Source organism: Pseudorasbora parva, chromosome 1 (genome assembly GCF_024679245.1).
Source record: "Pseudorasbora parva isolate DD20220531a chromosome 1, ASM2467924v1, whole genome shotgun sequence".
Lineage (NCBI taxonomy): Eukaryota > Metazoa > Chordata > Actinopteri > Cypriniformes > Gobionidae > Pseudorasbora > Pseudorasbora parva.
Genome location: NC_090172.1, coordinates 52,058,271 through 52,083,020, shown reverse-complemented (window position 1 = coordinate 52,083,020; position 24,750 = coordinate 52,058,271). Strand labels below are relative to the sequence as shown.

General features: G+C 37.7%; 1 protein-coding gene across 4 annotated transcripts in view; it reads right to left on the bottom strand.

Moving 5' to 3' along the window:
* Positions 1 to 24,750, bottom strand: part of syt7b (synaptotagmin VIIb) — a 183,464-nt gene that overhangs the window by 36,774 nt on the left and 121,940 nt on the right. For all 4 annotated transcript variants that reach the window (XR_010905261.1, XM_067445150.1, XM_067445149.1 and 1 more), the window contains one exon: positions 18,910 to 19,029. Coding sequence is in view for 3 of the 4 variants with exons in the window: in XM_067445150.1 (XP_067301251.1) it covers positions 18,910 to 19,029 (120 nt within the window). In the remaining variant the exon portion in view is untranslated. The remainder of the gene's footprint in view (positions 1 to 18,909; positions 19,030 to 24,750) is intronic.

Below are 24,750 nucleotides of genomic sequence, written 5' to 3'. Positions count from 1 at the left end.
TAATTTTACAGGTATTATTTATGCTCTAACAGCAACATTACACACTAACTAAAGTTTAAAAGATGGAATCGCAAATAATGGGACCTTTAAAGGGATTCTTCACTACCTTTTCATATTAAACTATGTTATTCCCTTAACTTAAACAAGTTGATACATACCTCTCTCGTCTCAGTGCGTGCACTTAATCTCTCTGACACGCAGTGACAATCTGACAGCATTTAGCTTAGCTCCCTAAGCCCAGTTCATTCACTATGGAACCAAACAGAGATCAAGTTAAAAGTAGGCCTACAAAACACCTCCACGTTTCCCCTATTTAAATACAGTTACACGAGTAGTTGAATGATCAAGTATGGTGACAAAATAAAACGTGGCGCATTTCTAATCGGATTAAAAAGGAGAACTATAATGTATGGCGGAATAGCACTTCTGAGAGTACTTCGGCTCGGCGCAGTAAAAAGTCCCGGCCGAAACATCTTCCCTCACATCTCCCTATTGACAGAAATGAGAGAGTGAGGGGGAGGTGTGAGGAAAGACGTTTCGTTTTATTTTGTCACCATACTTGATCGTTTAACTTCTCGTGTAACTGTATTTAAATAGGGGAAAAGATGGAGGTGGTTGGTACTTCTAACTTGATCTCTGTTTGGTACCATAGTGAATGAACTGGGCTTAGTGGGCTAAGCTAAATGCTATCAGATCATCACCGTGTGTCAGAGAGATTAAGTGCACGCACTGAGACAAGAGAGGTATGTATCAACTCGTTTTAGTTAAGGGAATAACATAGTTTAATGTGAAAAAGCGGTGAAGTAACCCTTTAACAGACCTCCTAAAGTATGTGGTGGGTTTTTGGCAATGCCTCCATTATGCTATGGTTAGATATGATTGGATATTATTGGTTTGTGTAATAAATCTCGCCTCTTGTTTATGTGCGCTATCGCAAATTGGCCTGAATTAATAAAATGATGCCGTTAATTGGAAAGACTAATTAAAAAGTAAGTAAACAACTCAAATATCATTGTGTAGTCACTTCAAAAATCAAACTTGAAATGGCATACAGAGATCTCCAAACAGAGATTGAATATGACTGCAGGTTTTATTAAGTCAATATTCATAGAGCACATTTAAATTCAGATTACACTGACCAAAGTGCTGTACAAACAATACAAAATACAGAATAAAAGATAACAGCTACTAATTGATACTTTAATACTCAGGAAAGGCTAAAGAGTTAAAATATGTCTTAAGCCTAGACTTAAAAATAGAAATGGAAGGAGCAGTCTTAATGATAGGTTTTAGTGCGCAATTAAAGGTAAATTATATAAGGTATATTAAATGCATATTAAAGGTAAATTAAAGGCAATTAAAATTAAATTATAAAAACAGTACAAATACAATATATTGTTTAAATTATTTCTGCTTTTAGTTGTTATTTTGGAATAAATGTAAAAATGCTTTAAACACTCATTTAATGAGATTTATAGTTGGTTTTAATAAATAGAACATTAATAAGATTTTTTATGTAAAAACTAATTATATTTAGTTTTATTTAACCAAGAAAATGCAACAATATTAAGTGTAACTGGGACATGAATTTATATTTGATTTATAAAAAAATATATTTTATACTTTAAAATGTATACTTTTATTTTGGAACTTAGTTATTTGAAACGAATTAATCACATAAAATCCATACCAATTGGCATCAGTGCAAAAACTGAAAGTACTTCACATTGTGAAACAAAAGTCGAAAACGAAACATTCAAAATCCCCAGCTTAAATGTTTGATTTAGATTAATATTATTTATTTATTGTGTGAAAGAAATACAAAATTAGAAGAAAGCCAAAATGTCATTAAATGTCCTAGATGCATTTTTACATAATCCAGTTTTTTGTAGAGTGCACAAAAAGTGCTTATCCCCCCATTAGTCACCGTTAGCAGATTTTACTAATAGACAGACCAATCTTAGTGTAAAAATAAAATAATGATGATGTCATCCTTCTAAAGTCATTTTTACACCCCTGTAATCGGATTCCAAATCTCAGGTGAAAATTGTCACTCTAGAGTGGATTACTCCATAATATACAGCCCTCACATTTAATCATTTGTCTTTCTTCATCAATGTTTGTCTTTCTCCAGATTTAAAAAAATAAAATAAATTAACTAAATAAAAAAATTGAGTCAGGGAAAGAACAACCCATAATGACCTAGCTCATTTGAATGAGTCACATTTGAAGCTGTAAAATAGCTGATGTGCGCAACACATAAACAGAACTCTATATTAATGCACCAATAGCAACGTGCTGCGAGATGGGAGAAAATGATATAAAATTAGAAGAATAGGAGAAGGCCAGGATGGATGACTGAAGGAAGGCTGGAGCAATGGGGGTGGGAGGAAATGAAAGCAGCGAACATATGAGGCAGGGATGAAGTGAGAGATGAGCATGACAATGTGGAGGCGTGTTGATACACACGTGCATGATGCATGAAGCTCAACTGTCAACATGTGGACAGACTAGAGCAGAGATGCCAGAGACGGTCGCTGCATGATGGATGATGTTCCCATGAAAATCCAACCTCCTGAGGAGAACAGAAATCTAGACACATACTAGTGTTTGATGATGGGATGATGTGTGGAGAGTTTGATTCCTGTTTATTTCAGCCTGGAGCCATATCGCAAAAAGCGTAGCACTCTTATCAAAAAATAAACCGTGTTCTGCATTTGGTTTAAACCAAGGAAACTCAATAAAATCTTGATGCAGTGGACACAGTGTAAGGCTGTGCTCAAAATAGCATTCAACCATACTGCATGTATTCCTGTGGTATGCATAGCGCTGCAACTAATATTTGGTAAAAACTATACTGAAAATACCATCAACAAATTTCAATTTTAAATAATCTTATCTGTGTACGCAACCACCCGGAACACCCTAGCAACCATCAAGAACACTCTAGCGACCACATCCTAGAAACTACAAAACAACCACCCTCAACTCTCTAGCAACAACAAAGTAGCCCCTCAGAAAACTACATATAATCAACCACATATAACACCCTAGCAACCACCCACAACAGCCTAGCAACCAAAGTGCAACTACCCAGAACACTCCAGCAACCACACTTTAGAGACCACAAAGCAAACACCCAGAAAACTTTAGCAATCCCATAAAAAACACCTATAACACCCTAACAACTACATAACACACTAGTAACCAGCCAGAAAACTCTAGCAATAACACCCTAACAACTACATAACACACTAGTAACCAGCCAGAAAACTCTAGCAACAACATAGCAACCACAGATCAACTACGTAGTACACTCTAGCAACCACACCCTAAAAACCACAAAGAACCAGAAGAACTCTTGCAACCTATAAGCAATCACCTAAAATACTGTAGAATCCACATATCAACTACACCCAAGCAACTACCCAGAACACTCTAGCAACACCCTAGCAACCACATAGCAATGACCTAGAACACCCTTGCTAGCACATAGCAATGCCCTACCAACACACTAGAGTTTTCACACTTAATTACTTGAAATACATAAATAACATATCAGTAATTTAAAAGCCCTTTCACATATGCGGTTTCTATCACTGATAAAAAAATAAGAACATATTAAAAACAGAACCGATCAAAAGTGACACATCCATGTGCTGCTGTTGCTGTGGTGTCATATTTTATGTTTAATTCAGTGGCCACCATCTCATTTATTAAATGGTGTCCAGAAAGCAGGTGCAGGTGTACGGCGGCAGACGCCGCTGACTGACATCTCCCCGTCTGCTGTTTTCATATGATCACACGTCACTGTTAGTTAGCCGGACAGCTGCCGCCACACAACTCATTTAAAATTCAATTTGTCTATGTTCCTCCACAATTAAACACCCTCTGACACCAACACACATGCACACACTCTCAGATGTTCAAAAAACATCATTCTGTGTGATTTATATGCTGTTTTTTCAAATGGGGACCAAAAATGTCACCACAAGGTAAAATGTACTGGTATTACTATACTTGTGGGGACATTTAGTCTCCATAATGTAGCAGGACCACTCACTCACTCACTCACTCACTCACTCACTCACTCACTCACTCACTCACTCACTCACTCGATCACTCACTCGATCACTCACTCACTCACTCGATCACTCACTCGATCACTCACTCACTCGATCACTCACTCACTCACTCTCCGACTTTCTGATTCAATCACTCACTGACTCAGTCGATCACTAACTCACTCAGTCGATCACTTGCTCAATCACTCGCTCACTCACTCACTCACTTACTGACTCACTCAAATGCTCACTGGATCAGTCACTCACTCACTGATTTACTGATTCAATCCCTCACTGACTCAATCGTTCGCTCGCTCGCTCACTCACTCACTCCAATTTCAAATTAGCTTTATTAGCATGACTGTGTATCACAGTGTTGCCAAAGAAATAACACATTATATATGAATAATAATAAAAACAAACAAACATATATTATATATATATATATGTACAGATCATGTCACATGTAGCACAGTAAATAAGTCAATCAAGCCCATCTCAATAAATGAGTAGCTGAAGCTCTGGAGCATTAACTGTTTCTCACATTGTGAAACGCATATTGTGCAGCTGTGCTCACATCTTCTCCAAATATGAAGGGCATTTTCTCAGTATCACTCAGATCAGTGAATGATGGAATCAACATTTCACTCACTCGATCACTCACTCAGTCAGTCAGTCAGTCACTTGATCGATCAGTCACTGACTCAATCACCCACTCACTGACTCACTCGACCACTCACTCAGCCAATCAATTGATCATTTACGCGATCTTGATCAATCACTCACTTACTGGATAACTCGATCACTCACTCACTCACTGACTTAATCACTGACTCAATCAATCACTCACTCACTGACTTAATCACTGACTCAATCAATCACTCACTCACTGACTCGATCAATCACTCACTGACTCGATCACTCACTCACTGACTCAATCACTCACTCACTGACTCGATCACTCACTCACTGACTCGATCACTCACTCACTGACTCATTTACTCACTGACTCGATCACTCACTCACTGACTCGATCACTCACTGACTGACTCAATCACTCACTCACTGACTCGATCACTCACTCACTGACTCGATCACTCACTCACTGACTCAATCACTCACTCACTGACTCGATCACTCACTCACTGACTCGATCACTCACTCACTGACTCATTTACTCACTGACTCAATCACTCACTCACTGACTCGATCACTCACTTACTGACTCGATCACTCACTCACTGACTCGATCACTCACTCACTGACTCATTTACTCACTGACTCAATCACTCACTCACTGACTCGATCACTCACTCACTGACTCGATCACTCACTCACTGACTCGATCACTAACTCACTGACTCGATCACTCACTCACTGACTCACTCATAGACAGATAGATAGATAGAGAGAGAGAGAGAGAGAGAGAGAGAGAGAGAGAGAGAGAGAGAGAGAGAGAGAGAGAGAGAGAGAGAGAGAGAGAGAGAGAGAGAGAGAGAGAGAGAGAGAGAGATTTTGCAAAATGTAATTTATAGGCTGTCAAAGTTAACTTGTTCTGTTTAATAAAAATATTTTCAGAATGGAGTCAGGTTTTACGGCAATATTCTCTGTTAAATTACTTTGGAACAATATTTATTGTGAGAAGTACATTTGTATTAAGCTAAACATGTTTTTGGTCGGTTTTACAGCTAATATTACTATAAAATTAGGTACAAAAATGCTGTCAACAAAAGTACAACAGCAAAATTTCTTACACAATACATGCATAAAAAGGCATCGAAAGGTTTGAAAATGCCTGATCTGAACCACTAAAGCTGTGAATGATGTAACAGAGCTCATTGTGTATCCTAGACTGATACAGTCCAGTGCACTAGACCATCATCTCTTATTAAAGATGCGGATGGCCTGTCGAACACATATGCTCCGCACACCGGCGGACCTCTTAACCATGTAGCCTAGCGACCCGTCTTCTCCCGTGAACCCTGTCGCCAAACAGTTATGAGAGTGTTACTGTTAAAGCTGTATTTATGTCCGGTGTGCGCGTGTGTCTGTAGGCACAAGCTCGCTAAGCCCAATGCTGTCACGCTTGGCCATCCTTTATTTCCATATCACTAGGAGGGTGATATTGAGCCGGCCCGGCCCTGCCTCTCTGGCTGAGTGCTTCCATCGCTATCTGTGCACGTGTGTGTATGTGTGAATGCGAGAGGGAAATAGTGTAATGTGTGTGTGTGTGTCTGACAGTGACTTAAGCTGTCCGTCTCAGCACGATGCTTCTGCTCTGAAATGACACACAGCAGTGAACTTGGCAACAATGAGGAGGACAGCGGTGAGGAAGATTCCTGGAGAGGGGCTGACTGGATGTGGGGGCAGTTTCCTCGAAATCCATGTTTGATCTCCTGTAAGCTGGATATTTGATCTTAAAGGAATAGTTTACCCATAAATTAAAATTGTGTCATCAGTTACTCACCCTCAAGTTGTTCCAAACCTGTTTCTTTGTTCTGTTGTATTCAAGATGATCTCGGGCCCCCATTGACTACCATAGTATTTACTCCCACTACTATGGTAGTCAATGGGGGCCGATATCTGCTTGGTTACAAAAAAATCTTCCAAATATCTTTGTGTACAACAGAACAAAGAAATGTATACAGGTTTGGAACAACTTGACAGTGAGTAAATGATGACAGCATTTTAATTTTTGGGTGAACTATCCCTTTAATTTATCTTTGGAATGGCTGATCGGATTGCAGAAGCTGACAAAAGTGTCAACGTTTAATATCACTTGAGGTAAAACCGTGAGAGTCCAAAGTTGTCACAGTGTTAAAGGAAACATTTTCTGTCATCATTTACTCACCCTCATGTAATGCGAGGAATATTCTGGCCACTTCCGTAACACACACAATTTCAGATAAATTAGGTTTTGTTTAAAGATTCTATTCATCAAAAAACCCTGGATACAAATGAATCAGTTTCCACAAAAATATTAAATGTTTTCAGCATTGATGTTAATAAGAAATGTTTCTTGAACAGCAAATCTGCATATTAGAAAGGATCCTGTGACACGGAAGACTGGATGATGCTGAAAATTCTAAAATGTTTTCAAATAGAAAAGTTATTTTAAATTGTAATAATATTTCGTAATATTACTGTTTTTTGCTGTATTTTTTATCAAATAAATGCAGCCTTGGAGAGCATAAAAGCATTCTTTCAAACGCATAAAAAAGGATGTAACATTTTGAATATTTGTGTTACCCTATCAGGGTTAATACAAGTCATTATTCACTGAAATATATTTATATTATTATTATTGTTTTATTTAAATCTTTTTAAATAAATCAAAAGATTATTTGAAAAAATCCAACTCAAAAGGACAATTCTTTGAGTTTTTTTCCTCTCAGTTCACCAAAGAGTGATTTGGTTCTCAATTGCAACTTACTGACTGAATTATTTAATAATCCTCACTGAAGGGGAAAGTGATCAGTAAAGAATAAATAATCATTATAAGATTTCAGAAGACTATACCACAAGTTGGACAAATTTATTATGTTTGTATGTCTTTAAACACTGAACGCTCCCGTCCCTATTATGTGTGATTGCAACATTACTCATAACCACATAATTTAAAATGCCTCCTGAAAAAATACAGGTTTGTAAAAACATGAGGGTAAAAAATTGTCAAAATTATAATTTTGGGGTTGATATCTCCCTTTAAATGACAGTATCAGTGAAAGCAGAATACGATACAATTATGTAAACCTTTGTTCTTATCCTCCCAGACCCAACCTGCAGTTTGCTCAACAATGGCTCTTCTCAGGATATCTACTCACTTGTATCCAGCCTCCTGTGTACAAATCAGTGAGTCTCCGCTGCAATGATTCCAGTACCACAGAAAAATAAAAATACATGACAGAAACAGCAAGCTGGGAAACGACACGCACCTTAACACTTCAAATCCATTGTCACAAAGCAGTCAAGGGGTCCACTTCAGGGACATCTTGAAAAGGAAACATCTCTTGTTTCTTTCTCCATCGTTCTCTCCACAGACACAGACCGAGGCTAAACCAGGCAGCTCTTTTCTCACAAGCCACACTTCTGATTTAAGGAGTAAAAAAATAGCTTTTTTTCCTATGAAATGTTTGCTGCCCTTTCTGATTGTTGCTGTACAAATGACTTTAATCGACTGTCATGGACACTTCGCATGTGGTCCAGTGGTTGTCTGGGCCTGAGACTTGTGCTGCCCAGGTTGCAGGCTAGAATTCCTCATTTCCTTTACTTACACCATCAGAACATAAGCACACGTCTCCAGGCACACATCTACTCTGTAGATCATTGTGTCAGCATCACTTCATAGGTGAATGTACATTAAATAAATACAGATGGTATTATAATGCCAGGATGAGTATCAAATCAGCTTTTACAATGTGTTTATTAATCATCGGTTAATCATAAAGGTTGTGCAATTATTTTGCCCCATAAACATTTAACATATTTTATAGCTGCTGGCGTGTGAGTGATATGACTGGTCCAGGGTCATAAATATATAATATATAATAAATACATATGCAGCACTGAAAAAAATGAAGAGACCACTTAACATTGATTTCTCAATGTTAAGTGGTCTCTTAATTTTTTCCGAAGCTGTATATATAAAATTGCATAAACATGAGCATGAGCATACAGGAGTCTTAATTTCTCACAACTTGTGTGCTTTTTTTGGCTGAGACGTAGCGAACTGTGGTGCTAATAGAGTCACACGAACATGCACGCTGTCTAGCTGCAATCATAATGAGTTATGAATAATTATTAATATTTCCCCTCTGAGCTAATTCGCTACACTGTGCACTGAAGAGACACAGCCACGGTCAGGATTTTTATTAAATATAACATTATATTTCATATTGTATAACCTGAGAACACTTGGATGGTGCATGGGATTAATCTGTGATACTTCTGCGTCTTTGAAAAAAATCTTTATGCTGGTCGCTATTCACTACCGTTATATGGACAAGCGTGAGTGGGACATAACTTTTTTAAAATTCTCCTTTTGTGGTCCACAAAAAAAAGAAGGGCAAACGGTAGAACAACCAGGGTAAGTAATTTATGACTAAAGTTTCATTTTAGGGTGAACTATCCCTAGTTTACTCAACCTCATGTTGTTCCAAACCCTGAACTTTCGTTCATCTTCAGAACACAAATTAAGATATTTTTGATGAAATTTGAGTGCTTTCCACCCGTCAAATGACAGCTATGCAGATGACACTTTGATGCTTTAAAAAGTTCATAAAGAGATCATTACACAAATTTTATGAAGACTTGATCGCTTCATATGATGAAAATATTGGATTTAGGCTTTTATTCATATAAAAACATTCATCAACTCACATCGGTTGTGGAAAAAATGAAGTTTAAGCATGTTTGCCTGACATGCGAGAACCAATGAGGCTCATTCTCGTGTTATGCAGCACGTTTGAGCTTCAGCAAGAACCAATGAGGTTCATTCTCGTGTTACGCAGCACATTTGAGCTTCACCAAGAACCAATGCGGTTTATTCTCGTGTTAAGCCGGGTGCACACTGTGCGATTTTGCCCACGATTTTCCCGTCTGAGACAAATTTTGCAAATCCTAAAAGATTCCTCAGATCCTAGGCTAAAATCTACGGAAGCCCTGAACGGCCATGGATAATATTTTTTTCTGTCTTGTTATGTCGTGATCACAAGTTAATTATCTTGTGATCTCAAGATAACAAAAGTTGTTTTCTCGTGATCACGAGTTAATTTTCTCGTGATCTCGAGAAAACAAAAGTTGTTTTGTCGTGATCACGAGTTCATATTTTCTAAGTTACACAACTGCGCCACGAGGTGGCAGTATAGAACCAATTAACTGATGGGGTGCAGTATTATAGCCTATCCACCTTGTGTTGTACTGGTCCAGATTGAACGCGTTGAAGACCTTTCGTGATCACTATAATTTGTGCAGTACTGTGTGCATTAGGCAATTAATATAACTGAATGGTCTAATGTGATTAGTTTGCTATAATAGCGTTTGGTGCGTTACTAAACTTACTGTTAAACTCATTTTGATTTCACTATTCTATTTGCACCTTTTTGTGCATTAAAATGCCATTTTAATCAGCAGCCTAAATAACTGTTAGTTTGCCACATTGTGTCACTCAATGTATCGCCTAAATGTGATGTATAGCCCATGTAAAGATGCATTGCAGCCTAATTTAATTCAGTGATACTGTGCAATTAAATCGATTGTATTTTGTACGAGACTGTATTAACTGGATTAAACGTTTGTTTGTTTTTAGAAATATGGAGTAGGCTACTGCACCGCTTTTGGAATAAAGGCTAGAAGGAAGGATACTTATAACAAACAAATTATGTAATGTTATTTCGGAAAATAAAATGGGCTGAATCGAAACTAAACGATTTTTAGAATAGAACAGAATAATCTGCCATCCTTCTGAAGGCACCCCCCCCCCTTCTCTTTTGATCATTTAAACATGTTAATTATACAAATAAAATGTTTATTAAGTGAAGCAAAGATTTTGCTGAAAGATCCAGCGCACGGTTTATTATCCATTGATCAGATGCCCGTGAAAGTTGTGTTCGTTGCTACAGCAACAGTAGACTCTGGGTGCAGTGCAGTATTTCAGAATGAAACTCGTGATCACGAGAAAACAACTTTTGTTATCTCGAGATCACGAGAAAATTATGTCGTTATCACGAGAAAACAACTTTTGTTATCTTGAGATCACAAGATAATTAACTCGTGATCACGACATAAGACAGAAAAAAAATATATTATCCATGGCCGTTCAGGGCTTCCGTAAAAATCTGACGTCTTTGGTCGTTAGTTTGACATGTTCACCGGCAGCCTATTAATGAGCGCTGCGATCAAATTTGACCTCAGACGAAATTCTGGCAGTGTCAGAATATTTGGCACAGAATCCTGCAGTGTGACTTCTCCTACGACGACCGTCATATATCTCGGTTTTTCAAGACAAACTATGACCAAAACGAGAGCTAGAAATTTCTTTATAGCCAGCATTTCAGTCCCGTGTGTAATGCAGCTCACTGTCACCCAACGCGTCATTCATTGATGATATAAAACTCCGGGTGAGTTTTCTTGCGCGCCTTCACTATGGTGCAGTCTGACATTAATGCCAACTGAGATCTTACAGTGTGACATGGCTTACATCGGGGATCATGTTCGTACAGTCTGACAAGGGACATTCGCAAAGGATTTTGAAAAATCGCACAGTGTGCAGGACCAATTACGCAGCACGTTTAAACTTCAGCAAGAACCAATGAGGTTCATTCTCGTGTTACGCAGCACGTTTAAACTTCAGCAAGAACCAATGAGGTTCATTCTCGTGTTACGCAGCACGTTTAAACTTCAGCAAGAACCAATGAGGTTCATTCTCGTGTTACGCAGCACGTTTAAACTTCAGCAAGAACCAATGAGGTTCATTCTCGTGTTACGCAGCACGTTTAAACTTCAGCAAGAACCAATGAGGTTCATTCTCGTGTTACGCAGCACGTTTAAACTTCAGCAAGAACCAATGAGGTTCATTATCGTGTTACGCAGCACGTTTAAACTTCAGCAAGAACCAATGAGGTTCATTCTCGTGTTACACAGCAGATTTGAGCTTCAGTAAGAACCAATGAGGTTCATTCTCATGTTACGCAGCACATTTGAGATTCAGTAAGAACCAATGAGGCTCATTCTCATGTTACGCAGCACGTTTAAACTTCAGCAAGAACTAATGAGGTTCATTCTCGTGTTACGCAGCACGTTTGAGCTTCATTAAGAACCAATGAGGTTCATTCTCGCGTTACGCAGCATGTTTGAGATTCAGCAAGAACCAATGAGGTTCATTCTCATGTTAGGCAGCACGTTTGAGCTTCAGCAAGAACCAATGAGGTTCATTCTCATGTTACGCAGCACGTTTAAACTTCAGCAAGAACCAATGAGGTTCATTCTTGTGTTACGCAGCACGTTTAAACTTCAGCAAGAACCAACGAGGTTCATTCTCATGTTACGCAGCACGTTTGAGCTTCAGCAAGAGCCAAAGAGGTTCATTCTCGTGTTACGCAGCACATTTGAGCTTCAGCAAGAACCAATGAGGTTCATTCTCATGTTACGCAGCACATTTGAGCTTCAGCAAGAACCAATGAGGTTCATTCTCATGTTACGCAGCACGTTTGAGCTTCAGCAAGAACCAATGAGGTTCATTCTCATGTTGCGCAGCACGTTTAAACTTCAGCAAGAACCAATGAGGTTCATTCTTGTGTTACGCAGCACATTTAAACTTCAGCAAGAACCAATGAGGTTCATTCTTGTGTTACGCAGCACATTTAAACTTCAGCAAGAACCAATGAGGTTCATTCTTGTGTTACGCAGCACATTTAAACTTCAGCAAGAACCAATGAGGTTCATTCTTGTGTTACGCAGCACATTTAAACTTCAGCAAGAACCAATGAGGTTCATTCTTGTGTTACGCAGCACATTTAAACTTCAGCAAGAACCAATGAGGTTCATTCTTGTGTTACGCAGCACATTTAAACTTCAGCAAGAACCAATGAGGTTCATTCTCGTGTTACGCAGCACATTTTAGCTTCCACAAGAGTTCTGTTCTCATGTATCAAGCATGTTCAATTGAGCTTCGGTTTGTTTACTAATCAATGTTTAAATGAATAAAAGCCTAAATTCAATCTGTTCAATATATAAACCGATCAAATCTCTTCAGAAAAGTCGGACTAAACAGCTTGATTCATATGAACTAGTGTTACAACCTCTTTATGAACTTTTTAAAGCATCAAAGTGTCAGTTGCGTATAGCTGTCAATGGACAGACAGAAAGCTCTCAAATGTCATAAATATTTTCAATTGTGTTCTGAAGATGAATGAAAGTTTGTAACGGCATAGGGATGAGTATTTAATGACATAATTTTCATTTTGGGTGGACCTTTCCCTTGAACTATTTCTCTAATAAACTCCAAATGCATGAGCACTCACTGGCCGTAGAGGCTGCATCTGATGCCCTGCTGCCTGATTCACAAACCTAAATGGCCTTTGCTACTTAAAGACGATCCATAAACGTAATATGGCTCTCCTCTCATGAGCACACATCATCCGGATGTGCTTTCTGCTATTATAATCATACTCATAAGTGGCTCACACAGGACAATATAATGGAAATATATAATTGAGCTGTGGTAGGTGGATATTGATACAGATGCATTTCTCATATTGTGTGAGCGATACGGCCACGGCGTTATGTTGATGAATAGCTTGTTTTTCAAACAGATTGATTCGGTGGGGCTCTTGGGGAGTGGCGGCGGTCGATGGAGAGGCTTTGGGGCGCTGTTACATCGTGATTCATTTCAAACTGGGCCAAGGGAGGGTGGAGGAAAAAGAGCGAAGGATGAGAGCGTAAAGAAGCATGATTATTTTAACACGGAGAGTACAAGAGCTTTGATGAAGAGCTCGGGTATCAGGGGAGCAGGTTAAGACACCGTCTGAGCGGATGTTACTCACTCTTCCTCTCTGGTTTTATCCTCAGAGGACTCAGAGTTCGGCTTGCACATCTCTTTTTGTATGACATAGGCTTTTATGAGCTGTGTGTTAGTGAGAGAGACGGCAGGAAATACTGTAATGGAGACCAGCGTTTGGGAGTAACTAACTAAATAAACTGAAGGAATATGACCTACATTGCATCCCATTTTCTTCCCAATACTTTCCCATCCTGCTTTACTGTGTCGCTTAACAAAGAGCAGGGTCCTATAAAAAAAGAAGACATTTGTGGTTTATGTGTTATATGATCATCTGTGTTCTTCTGTCGCTGGAGCTCACTGAGAGGCCAGGGGCTGGGTGGGTGTGACCCTGCTGTTGCCCTAGTGACAGTGGACTGGCTACTGAGTGGAATGATTGAAGGCAGTTATTAGTAGAGAGCAAGGACACTCTCCATGGCGACCATTCCAGACGGGCCCCTGAGGGCCAGGGTGAGCTTTGATCAAAGTCTGATGCTTTGACAGGCTCCCAACCCAAACAGAGAGCGAGACAGCAGAAGAGAAAGACAGAAAAGAGAGACTGTTTTATTGCATATCAGTGTTTGTGGATTGCAAGATATTAAGCAGAGCTTGCTTATTAATACAATTTATTTATTTATTTTTCAAATAAAATTGTATAATTTATAATCAGTCTAATATACACTACCACTGAAATGATTGAGATTGAAAGATTGTTGTCATGAACTGGCATTTTAATCTTTTTTATAATGTTGTCTGAGGTCAATTTATAATGTTTGCATGGTTTTTACATTCAAAAACATCATAATGAATAAGTATTAGGCTATTTTCTACCCTGGTTTTGAGCGTCTCTCATGGAACACTTGGTTTTTACGTGCGCACCGCACTGAATACTTAGACGGCTAGGACTAGTAAACGCCCACGGCTAGGATTGGATAAGATCTGCATATTTTATGAGCTTCTGCTCCGCTGTCACTACACGTGAGGGTTTGTTTTGAGAGTGCGTGGGAAAACGGCAACCAGAATGAATTGCCCACAGGCAGGGCCATTTTTAGTGGGCAATGAGTACATATCTAGCACTGGATTTTTGTGTTTTAAGGGTGTTATTGCCGCCCCCACACTATTGGATCAGAGAACTGTCAATCTGATGATTACTATATGCCATTGGATCAGAGTACTGTCCATTACTGTCAAAAAAGTTTGCATAATTGCTTGCGTTTGGAGAGTGCGCTTAACAACACCATTAGATCAAAGAGCTCGGTCAATGCTCTGGCGAGGTAACACTTTTTAAACCATACAATAAAGCTAAATTCAAACTAAGCGGCAATTTAAAAAAAACAGGTACAGTAAAAAGTGCACAAATCTGTTTTGTTAGAGCAGTATTTGTAGCAGTCAAGAAGGCAGTCAAGCAGTCATCACGCTGTGAAATGGGCAGTTTCACCACACAATGATGTCAAGGTGTGGCACATTCTGAGATTGATCGTTTTCTGGGCCTGGTGTCAATAAAAGCTTTTCTTTGACTAATAAAGAAGTTTTCAGCTCTGAAACTTAAAGGATATTCTCATATTACCATGACCTTTTATATATCAAAAGCTCAAGGGAAAGCTGATTCCTCAATTCATCACCCCTTTAAGATGTTTTTGAAAGAAGTCTCTTAATGCTCATAGTTCAATTGAAAATAACGGTTATCTATTTGATTTTTTTTTGTGTGTGTGTAATTTATTCCTGTGATGGCAAATCAGAATTTTCAGCATCATTACTCCAGTCTAAATGTTGTAATATTTCTTATTATCAATTTTCAAAATGTGTTCTGCTTAATATTTGCATGTAAACTTAAGAGTACAGTATTTATAAAATATAAATATCTTGTAACAAATACCTTTAGTGTCACTTTTGATCAATTTAATGTTTCTTTGCCAAACAAAAACATTAATTTCTTTTTTAAAAAAAATCTTACTGACCTCCAACTTTTGAGCTTTTTGTAGTGTGTATAACAAGTACTGACTGACCGTGTAAATGTGAAGGCTGCTTCCCATGGAGTGTCCCAAATCAGGTTGTATTCAGTCAAAAGGAATACAGTGAGAATTAAATAAGGCCGCTCAATAAGTTTCAGAACAGTTCAGTTTGTCTGAGTGAAGCGTTAGGATCTCAGAGCAGATGTCAGCACGCGCAGTCATTCTTCAGCGTGATTGGACACAGAAACAAAGAGTGGGTGTGTCCCAGTGATACTCTTGTGGATCTCATCCGGCTCATCTCCCTCGGCGTCGCCACCGGCTGCTGGGTGTTACAGTGGTGCTAGTGTGTCTCCTTTAGGGAGTCTAATACGTCAACATAAGGCAGACAGACAGGCCATTGAGAGGCAAACTTCCTTTGAGGATAAATGACTGTGCTTGTTAATAGGTTTGTGGAAAGCAATAGCTGAGGGCAGTCATTTCCTAACACACACTCTGTTGCGACGAAGGACGGATGCAGGATTGAGCTAGTCAAGACTTCCAAACACCCACCAATTCTCGTGGGACCACAATATATTTGTTGCAGTGGGACTAGATTTATGGTTCCTATGTGAAAGTTATTCCATTATCGGCAGGAGAGAGCAGTCTGAGAGTACTTGTTATTTAGTTTAGGTTTTCAATAAAACATACGTGAAATATAGTTCTTAGTTCCCTGTAGTGTTAATATTAGGACATTTCTGAATTAATTCTTTAAAACTGTATGTTTCAGTTATTTTAAAATGATCCACCCAAAAATTAACATTCTGACTTTACTCACCTTCGTGGCACTTCAAGCCTGTAAGACTCTCTTTCTTCTGTGCAATGCAAAAAAGGAAAGTGTCTCAGGCGCTTTTTTTTTTTTGTCCTTGCAAAAAGTCAATGGGGTCCAGTGTTATTTTAGACCCAATAAATATCTAAAATATCTTGCTTTCTATTACATTCCGCTGATTAAAGGTGAATTTAAGCAGCAGAGACAATCATCTGTTGAAAACAAACTAATTAAAAAAATATTTATTTTATATATATTTTTATATTTATATTTTATTTTATATTTATATATTTAAATATATTTATGTATTTTATATTTATATTTTATATTTATTTTAATGAATAAAAAAATTAATGAATTAAAAATGGAAAACATAATTTATATACGCATTTATTCATTTATTTCCATTAAGCAGCATAAAAACATTTTAAAAAATTAAAAACACATAATATTTTTCTATTTACACATTAAACAAGAAATTATGTATGCTGATTTTGTCTAAAAACCTCACTTTGCCTGGGGTGAATCAAAACATTTTGGGAGCAAAAAAGTGTATTAAAACGTTTTTAAAATTAAAATTAAAAATAAATAAATAAATAAATAAATAAATAAATAGATAAATAAATAAATAAATAAATAAATAAATAAATAAATAAATAAATAAATAAATAGTATCATTATCATTTAATAATTATACATTATTTTATAATTGTTTATTTAATAAGTATTTAATTTAATTATAAATATTTAATATTATACTTATTAAAAAGTATTTAGTTTTTATTTAAGATTTTTCCAGGAAATTACCATTTAAAAACAACCTCATATTTCCAGGTTTTCGCTGATGAAATTGCAGGAATGGACCTCGTTTAAACAGACGGGAAGAAAATGATTATAAATTGGGAGCAGATGGACACGAAGTAAAATTCCCGGGCGGCTTCAAAATGCAACTTGCTTGAGTTGGAAGGAAAAATCTGTCCTGTTATAGACCTCTACTCTCCAGTTTAACTAGTCTGATGCTGAGCGACTGTGAACTCCTGAGTGTGTCTGATTATAAAGTGCTGTGTGTGTATTTGTGTGGGTTGATGTGTGTTTAAAGAGTCAAGACTTATTCTCTCGACAGAAGCCAGAACTGTGTATGCGTGTGCATGATACGTGTCTCAGCCAGACGGAGGAGGGTGTATTTTTAGTTGGGACTACACTCTCTTATAATGAGCACACCCCCACTGCGATGCCGACACCTCGCTGAAACACAGATCACAGAGAGAGAGAGAGAGAGAGAGAGAGAGAGAGAGAGAGAGAGAGAGAGGGCTACTAAAGGGAATGCAAGATGATAGCAAAAAAGTTCAAAATGACAGACCAAATAAGCCAGACGAGAGTACTAGAACAAACAAACCAAAGAACTCAATAGGATTACTCACATGAATAATAAAAAACAACATTAGCATTAAACCATCTGAATATTTATAGTACCTCTGTAATGTTAACCTACAAATTCCAGAAAAGCCACATTTGTTGCTTATTTCTTCTAAGGCAAGAGTCATTCTAACACTAAGACAAAGTCAAACGTTGCGAGCAGAGGGACTAAACTCGCTGGTAAGACTCATTGGCATTATGATTGATAACCGGCTAAGCTACACAAGGACGGCCATTGATTTTGTGATGAGCTTGTGTGGATTGAGCACTTGATTGAGAAAGAACAGACCTCGTAATTCAGAACTTGCCAACTGTTGATTAGGTGACGCTAACCAAAAGCTGACATGTGACGTCAAGGACAGCAGCAGATAGATACAAATATAAGCCCATTTCAAACCTTTAAAAGCCCTCTAAAAAGAATAGTCAATGAAACATCTACTGTAATATAATGAAACATTTGGCATTCCAAAACAATCATTTCATCACGCAGTTATGGGAGATGAGTTTTTACTGTGGGGGGACAAAACAATAGCCCGGCTCTATCCTCTTGTTTACTTCCACTCAATTTTCATTTTCCTTCATTACTCTGTCTGGGATTGCGTTATATTCTCTGGTTTTCTCCGGTTAAATTTTAACCGCTCCAATCAGCGAACAGAGGGAGTGGCTGAGAAAGATGACATTGATGTTGTGCGCTAGTTTGAGTTTGGGATGACATACGTCACGACCAAACATTATTGATTGGTTATGGCAGATCCAATAGTTTTAAACTTCATCAGAGTACTTCAAGCCTTCAAGGACGTCGTTAACGCTTATCAATGAAGAGTGGCCAGACTCTCTGTACAAATGAAATGTACAAGTCTGGTAGGACCGGGCTAACAAAACAATGTATTTTACAATTGTACTAAAAGGCATTTTACTTGAAAAAAGAATAATCAATCAGACAACAAAAGCTTTGATCATATTGACAGTTGAGAGGCCTTAGAAATTTGAGTCAAATCATTTATAGGGTTTTATGTCCAGCAAAGGAAAAATACATTTTTCTCCAAATGGTGTAGTTACAGCACCTACCAGCTGGGGCAAACTGTCAAACACTAATAAATGCCTTATTTTGACACCCACTTAGAAACAAGCCATTACCTTTTGTCAGTGGGAGGTGTCTCCTTGTTTGATGGAACCTCCTGTAGATCTGGAAGGTTGGCGAAGTCATCTTGCTCAGCCAAACCGATCGCAAGGGACAGCACAACCATCTTCCCCTCTCTGTCACAAAACAAAGAGGCAGAATCAAACAAATATATCTATCTATCTATCTATCTATCTATCTATCTATCTATCTATCTATCTATCTATCTATCTATCTATCTATCTATCTATCTATCTATCTATCTATCTATCCATCCGTCCGTCCGTCCGTCCGTCCGTCCGTCCGTCCGTCCGTCCGTCCGTCCGTTGCTGCAAATCATCAAAATATAAGTTATTTTAAATTGTAATATTTCACAATAACATTTTCAGCAACATATAAATGTTATACATAATAACATTTCACAATATTCCCTGTTATTTATTTATTTATTTATTTATTCATTTATTTATTTCTATCTGATGGATTTGTAATTTTTAAATGAGTTCTCTCTAGTACTTTGTTTCTTCTACACAAAAAGTCTGGAATCAAATCTCAGAGATTTAAACAACACATTTTCAGTTATCTGAGATCATTTGTCCATGTTTACTTTAACGCTCTATTGCTATAAAATGCAATTAACTTAAGAAGAAACAACTCAGACAAAGTTCATGCTAAAATGAAACAATTGAGAACAACACTATGCCTCATATTATAGCAGAGCTATCTTGTAGAAAAGAAAAAAAACACACAAATTAGTCTGCAATTAGATTAAATGCAGTGCAAATGGAGAACTATAATGTATCAAACTCTGCTCTGATTTGCCAATGCATGATGAATGCATGAAGTAGAAAAAAATAGAGATCTATGCAAGATTCTTTAGAGACCTCTGAAACAAAGTTGACACCAATATGAAACATAACTGAGAACTCCATTAAATCTCCTGAACTATAAAAGGGCAACCTGCTCTGAGCAATACATTATCCATCTCTCTCTAACGAAAAATTCCCCCCCTTCTCTCAGACTCCATTAATCAACAGGTTTTATAATGATTTACGCTCATAAAGGAAACGGCAGACTGGCATGTAAAACATGCTTTGCTGGGGGTTACGACAGAATCTGTGTTACGCAGGAACGCATTAAGCCCACACACACTCGTTTTATCGATTACGGTGAGTCTGAAACATCACCCTTACAAGGGCTGTAAATGGCCTTCACAAGAGGCATCAGCTCAAATTCACAGCAGGGCCCTAAAGGGAGATTTGTGTCTCCTCTCTGATTTCATCTGCAGTAGGGCCGTGTGCATCATATCAAAGGTTTGATCAAGCACTGCACACAAAATGCTCTTGGTAAGCTTAAAAAACTGCAGAAAAGTAATGTTAATATTTTTCAAAAAATTATTTTAATATACATTTTTATATACATATATACATTTTTTTACATAGTATTTGTATCAACATTTTTGTTTATTTTGCAACCCTTTTTTAAATAATGTCCTTTTTTGTTTCAAAATAAAACTTGGGACAAGGCCATGTTTACCACTGTATGGCATCCCCTCTTCCTTTATAACAGTCTGTGGACTGAGAAGACATCTTCCTCTTTATGATGCACCAAATGTTTTCTATGGGTGAAAGATCTGGACTGTGGGCTGGCCATTTCAGTACCTGGATCCTCCTCCTATGCAGCATTGTCATGTTGGAAAATGCAAGGTCTTCCCTGAAAGAAACGATGACTGGATGAGAGCATATGTTGTTTTAGAACTTGGATATAACTTTCAGCGTTGATGGTGCCTCTCCAGATGTGTAAGCTGCCCATGCCACACACACTCATGTAACCCCATACCATCAGAGATGCAGGCTTCTGAACTGAACACTGATATTAACTTGGGTTGTTCTTGTCCTCTTTAGTCTGGGTGACATGGTGTCCCAGTTTTCCAAAAAGAACTTAAAATTTGATTTGACTTAAAATTTGAGTCTGACCTCAGAACAGTTTTCCACTTTGCCACAGTCCATTTTAAAAGTAGCCTTAGGCCCAGAGAAAACATTTAGATATGTTTAGATATGTCTTCTTTTTTGACCTATAGAGTTTTAGCTGGCAACGGCGAATGGCACGGTGGATTTTCTGGAACTATTCCTAGGCCTATGTTGTGACAGGCATCCAGTATTTTATTTTTTTTACCCTTATGCAGATTGTTTCAGATTCTCTGAATCTTTGGATGATGTTACACTGTAGGTGATGACTTTGAACATTTATTTTGTTATGTATATTCTATTGTGAATAAAATATAAGTTTATGAGATTTGTAAATTATTGCATTCTTTTTTATTCACAATTTGTACAGTGTCCCAACTTTTTTGTAATCGGGTTTGTAATTTTTTTTTTGTTATGAACAAAAACTTGAAAATGTATTCAACGAAATATTTTTTTTAAATAAATTTGTATTTTTATATAAATACATATCTATTTTTTGATTAAAAATAATAATGTTAAGCTTCCCTTTTGTCTACTGTGCATCACAGAATCGGTTCACCACTGATTTGTTATTGTGTGCGTTCCAATCAATAAAGCACATGCACTTCAAAAGGTCCACTAGAGAAAAACCTTAGCGCTCATAAGCCGAGAGCTTCACGGCTCCAGCGCTACAGCACAAATCACTCACGTCCCCTGAGCAGGCAGGAGCTTAATTGCCTGTCAGACAATCATGGTATCAGGGAATTAGAGCTGGAGCCGGTTACAGTTACACAATCCTGTAAAGTGAAAGATTATTGCCAGTGTGCTAAAGGATATTAACTGTGCTGGAGATTAAAATCGAAACGTGTGGCACACAAATACTATATCTACAAGCCTCACGCATTACACTACCAGTCAAGAGCTTGGACACCCCCACCCATATTCACATTTTATTAACATTTTAACATTTTAGGATAAGAGTCATCAAAATGGCTCCCATTAAAAGTAAGAGTGTAAGTAGCAGTCCGACGCTGCTAATCAAATGTCTTTGGTTAACTGATCATCAGAAAGTGTGATCACCTCTATAAAAGCAGAAGTTTTGACAGTTTGCTGGTCTAGAGCATTTAGAGGCGTATTAACACAATGCCAAGGAGGAAAGACATCGGCGATGATCTTAGAGAAACAATTATTGCTGCCATCAATCTGAGGGGGGTTATATGGCCATTTCCAACCAAGTCCATCATTCTACAGTAAAGAAGATTATTCATAGGTGGAAAATATTTAAGACAGTTGCTATATAAGACATCTTCCCAGGAGTGGACGTCCCAGAAAATTCACCCCAAGGTCAGACCGTGCAATGCTGAAATCACAGAACACCCAAGCACTACACCTCACACTCTAGAGGCCTCGGTTAAAGTTCATGCCAGTACAAGGGACAAGTATGGCATGTTTGGAAGGGTTGTCAGGAGTCAGCGTCCTCTCTCTAAAAAAAAAAAATGGCAGCACGGCTTAGGTTTGCAAAGTTGCATCTGAATAAACCTCAAGACTTCTGCCCTTTGGACAGACAAGACTACAGTGGAGATGTTTGGCCATAAGGCACAGTATTAATTTAGGCTTAAACTTAACACACAAGCACCTCAAACTAACTGTCCATCACGCTGATGGAGTGTTGATGATTATATTTGGCCTTCTTGCCTTCTTGATTATGCTCTGCTCATATAAAATAAATAAAATAAAATAAAATCATGCACAATTTCTACTAAATAGGCAACAACCTTTACATCAGAATACTTTTAAGATCATGTGAAACATACATTTAGTGTCCAAATTTTCAACTTTGGAGATTAAAATTTAAGAAATAAATAAACAAATAAATAAATAAATGATTCACTTTTAAAATGAAAACTCCTTGGGGTTAATAAATGCCTTCTGAAGCGAAATGATCCATTGCATAGAAAAATATCCATATTTAATGCATTATAAAATAAAATAAGCTTCCGCCAGACTGCCTTCCTTATTCAACTTAAAGAAAAATCGTAACTGACGCAACATATGACATCAGACGTTGCAAAAGAGTTTTAAACTGTGAGAGGTGTTACACTTTCTTCATAGCTGATGTTTTGTACTTTCTTCTAGCTAGATATTTAACTTTATGCATTTTTAAATATGAGTATTTTTCTTACAAAACTCCAGCGATTCCCTTCGGTAACCCCTCTGAGCAGTGTGGAGTACATTTATGAGGGATGGATGCACTTTTTGAGCTTTAAACTAGTTAGCCCCATTCACGGCCATTATACAATTCGGAAGCTTCAGGATATTTATTAATATGACTCAGATTTGGTTCATCAGAAAGAAGAAAGTTATATAAACATAGGATGGGTTGAAGCTGAGTAAATCATGGAGCAATTTTAAAGTGCACCAATCCTTTAAGATCACAAGACACACAAGTTTATTTAAGTGTTTCCAAACTTTTAATTGGTAGTGTGAATGTATTTTTGTTGGAGACATTTTCTGGCAGGCAGAATACGATTTGTGCTCTTCACTTTTCCCTCAACAAAAATTTTAGAAAACAAAATGTGTTCTATCTATCTATCTATCTATCTATCTATCTATCTATCTATCTATCTATCTATCTATCTATCTATCTATCTATCTATCTATCTATCTATCTATCTATCTATCTATCTATCTATCTATCTATCTATCTATCTATCTATCTATCTATCTATCTATCTATCTATCTGTGCACTGTGCACAAATTGGCATGAGCATGCTCAGACTGAACCATCTCTCTCTCTCTCTCTCTCTCTCTCTCTCTCTCTCTCTCTCTCTCTCTCTCTCTCTCTCTCTCTCTCTCTCTCTCTCTCAGTTAATCATGGTAGTAATGATGGTGAGGACAGGAGATCAATGCTGTGTAGAGTTGATCTGCCAGCAGAGAACATACAGTGACTTCTAAGCTATTGTTGACCACACACACACACACACACACACACACACACACACACACACACACACACACACACACACACACACACACACACACACACACACACACACACACACACACACACACACACACACACACACACACACACACACACACACACACACCTGCTAAATGACCTTGGTGCAGATACACACTAGACTGTTGGAGTGTGTAAGATTGCAGACACATACATAAACACAATTGAATTTGTAAACAAAGAGTTAATAGAAAAGCAGTTACTTATTTAATTCATTCTTCTCTGCATTCACATCACTGAATGGGTTTCATGAAAAATATCAGATATTTGATTTAGCCTTAGTTGTTAAGACCTGAATTTTGTGGCACCGCCTCGGTTCAGCTCTTCTAACAATACAGTGTTGACTACACCACTATTCCATAGCGGCAAATAAACTGTAAGTTTTTTTATTTTATTTGCGACATATACAGCCTGAATTGAATGTGATGAGAGAGAAAGAGATTTAAAAAAAATATTTTCTCTGGTCACATTCAATGCGTAGTCAGATTCTTGAACAATATTAAATAAAACTTTAAAAAATAATAATAAACCACACTGTACAGCTAGCTGAAATAAAATGAGTTGAAGTGCCTTAAACTTGGATGAAGACACATTGATTATGTAAAGAGGTTCCCTCCTCTATGACGCAGATTGAAATGTGTCCTCTTAAAGATAAAGATAGACACAGTTGAATAATCCACGTCCTCAGGCTCTTCTTCTACCCTGCGGTGCACAGGTGACAGGTGTAGAGCCATGAAGAAGACGCTCAAACCAAACAGATGGGCAAACAGAGAGAGAGACAGAAGGGCGCAGAGAGAGACAGGACGCAATCAGGCATGAGTAAAGCGACAGAGCACGACGAGAAACAAAGTGCCTGGGCTGGCATGAGCATGCAGTAGTGCGTAAGAGA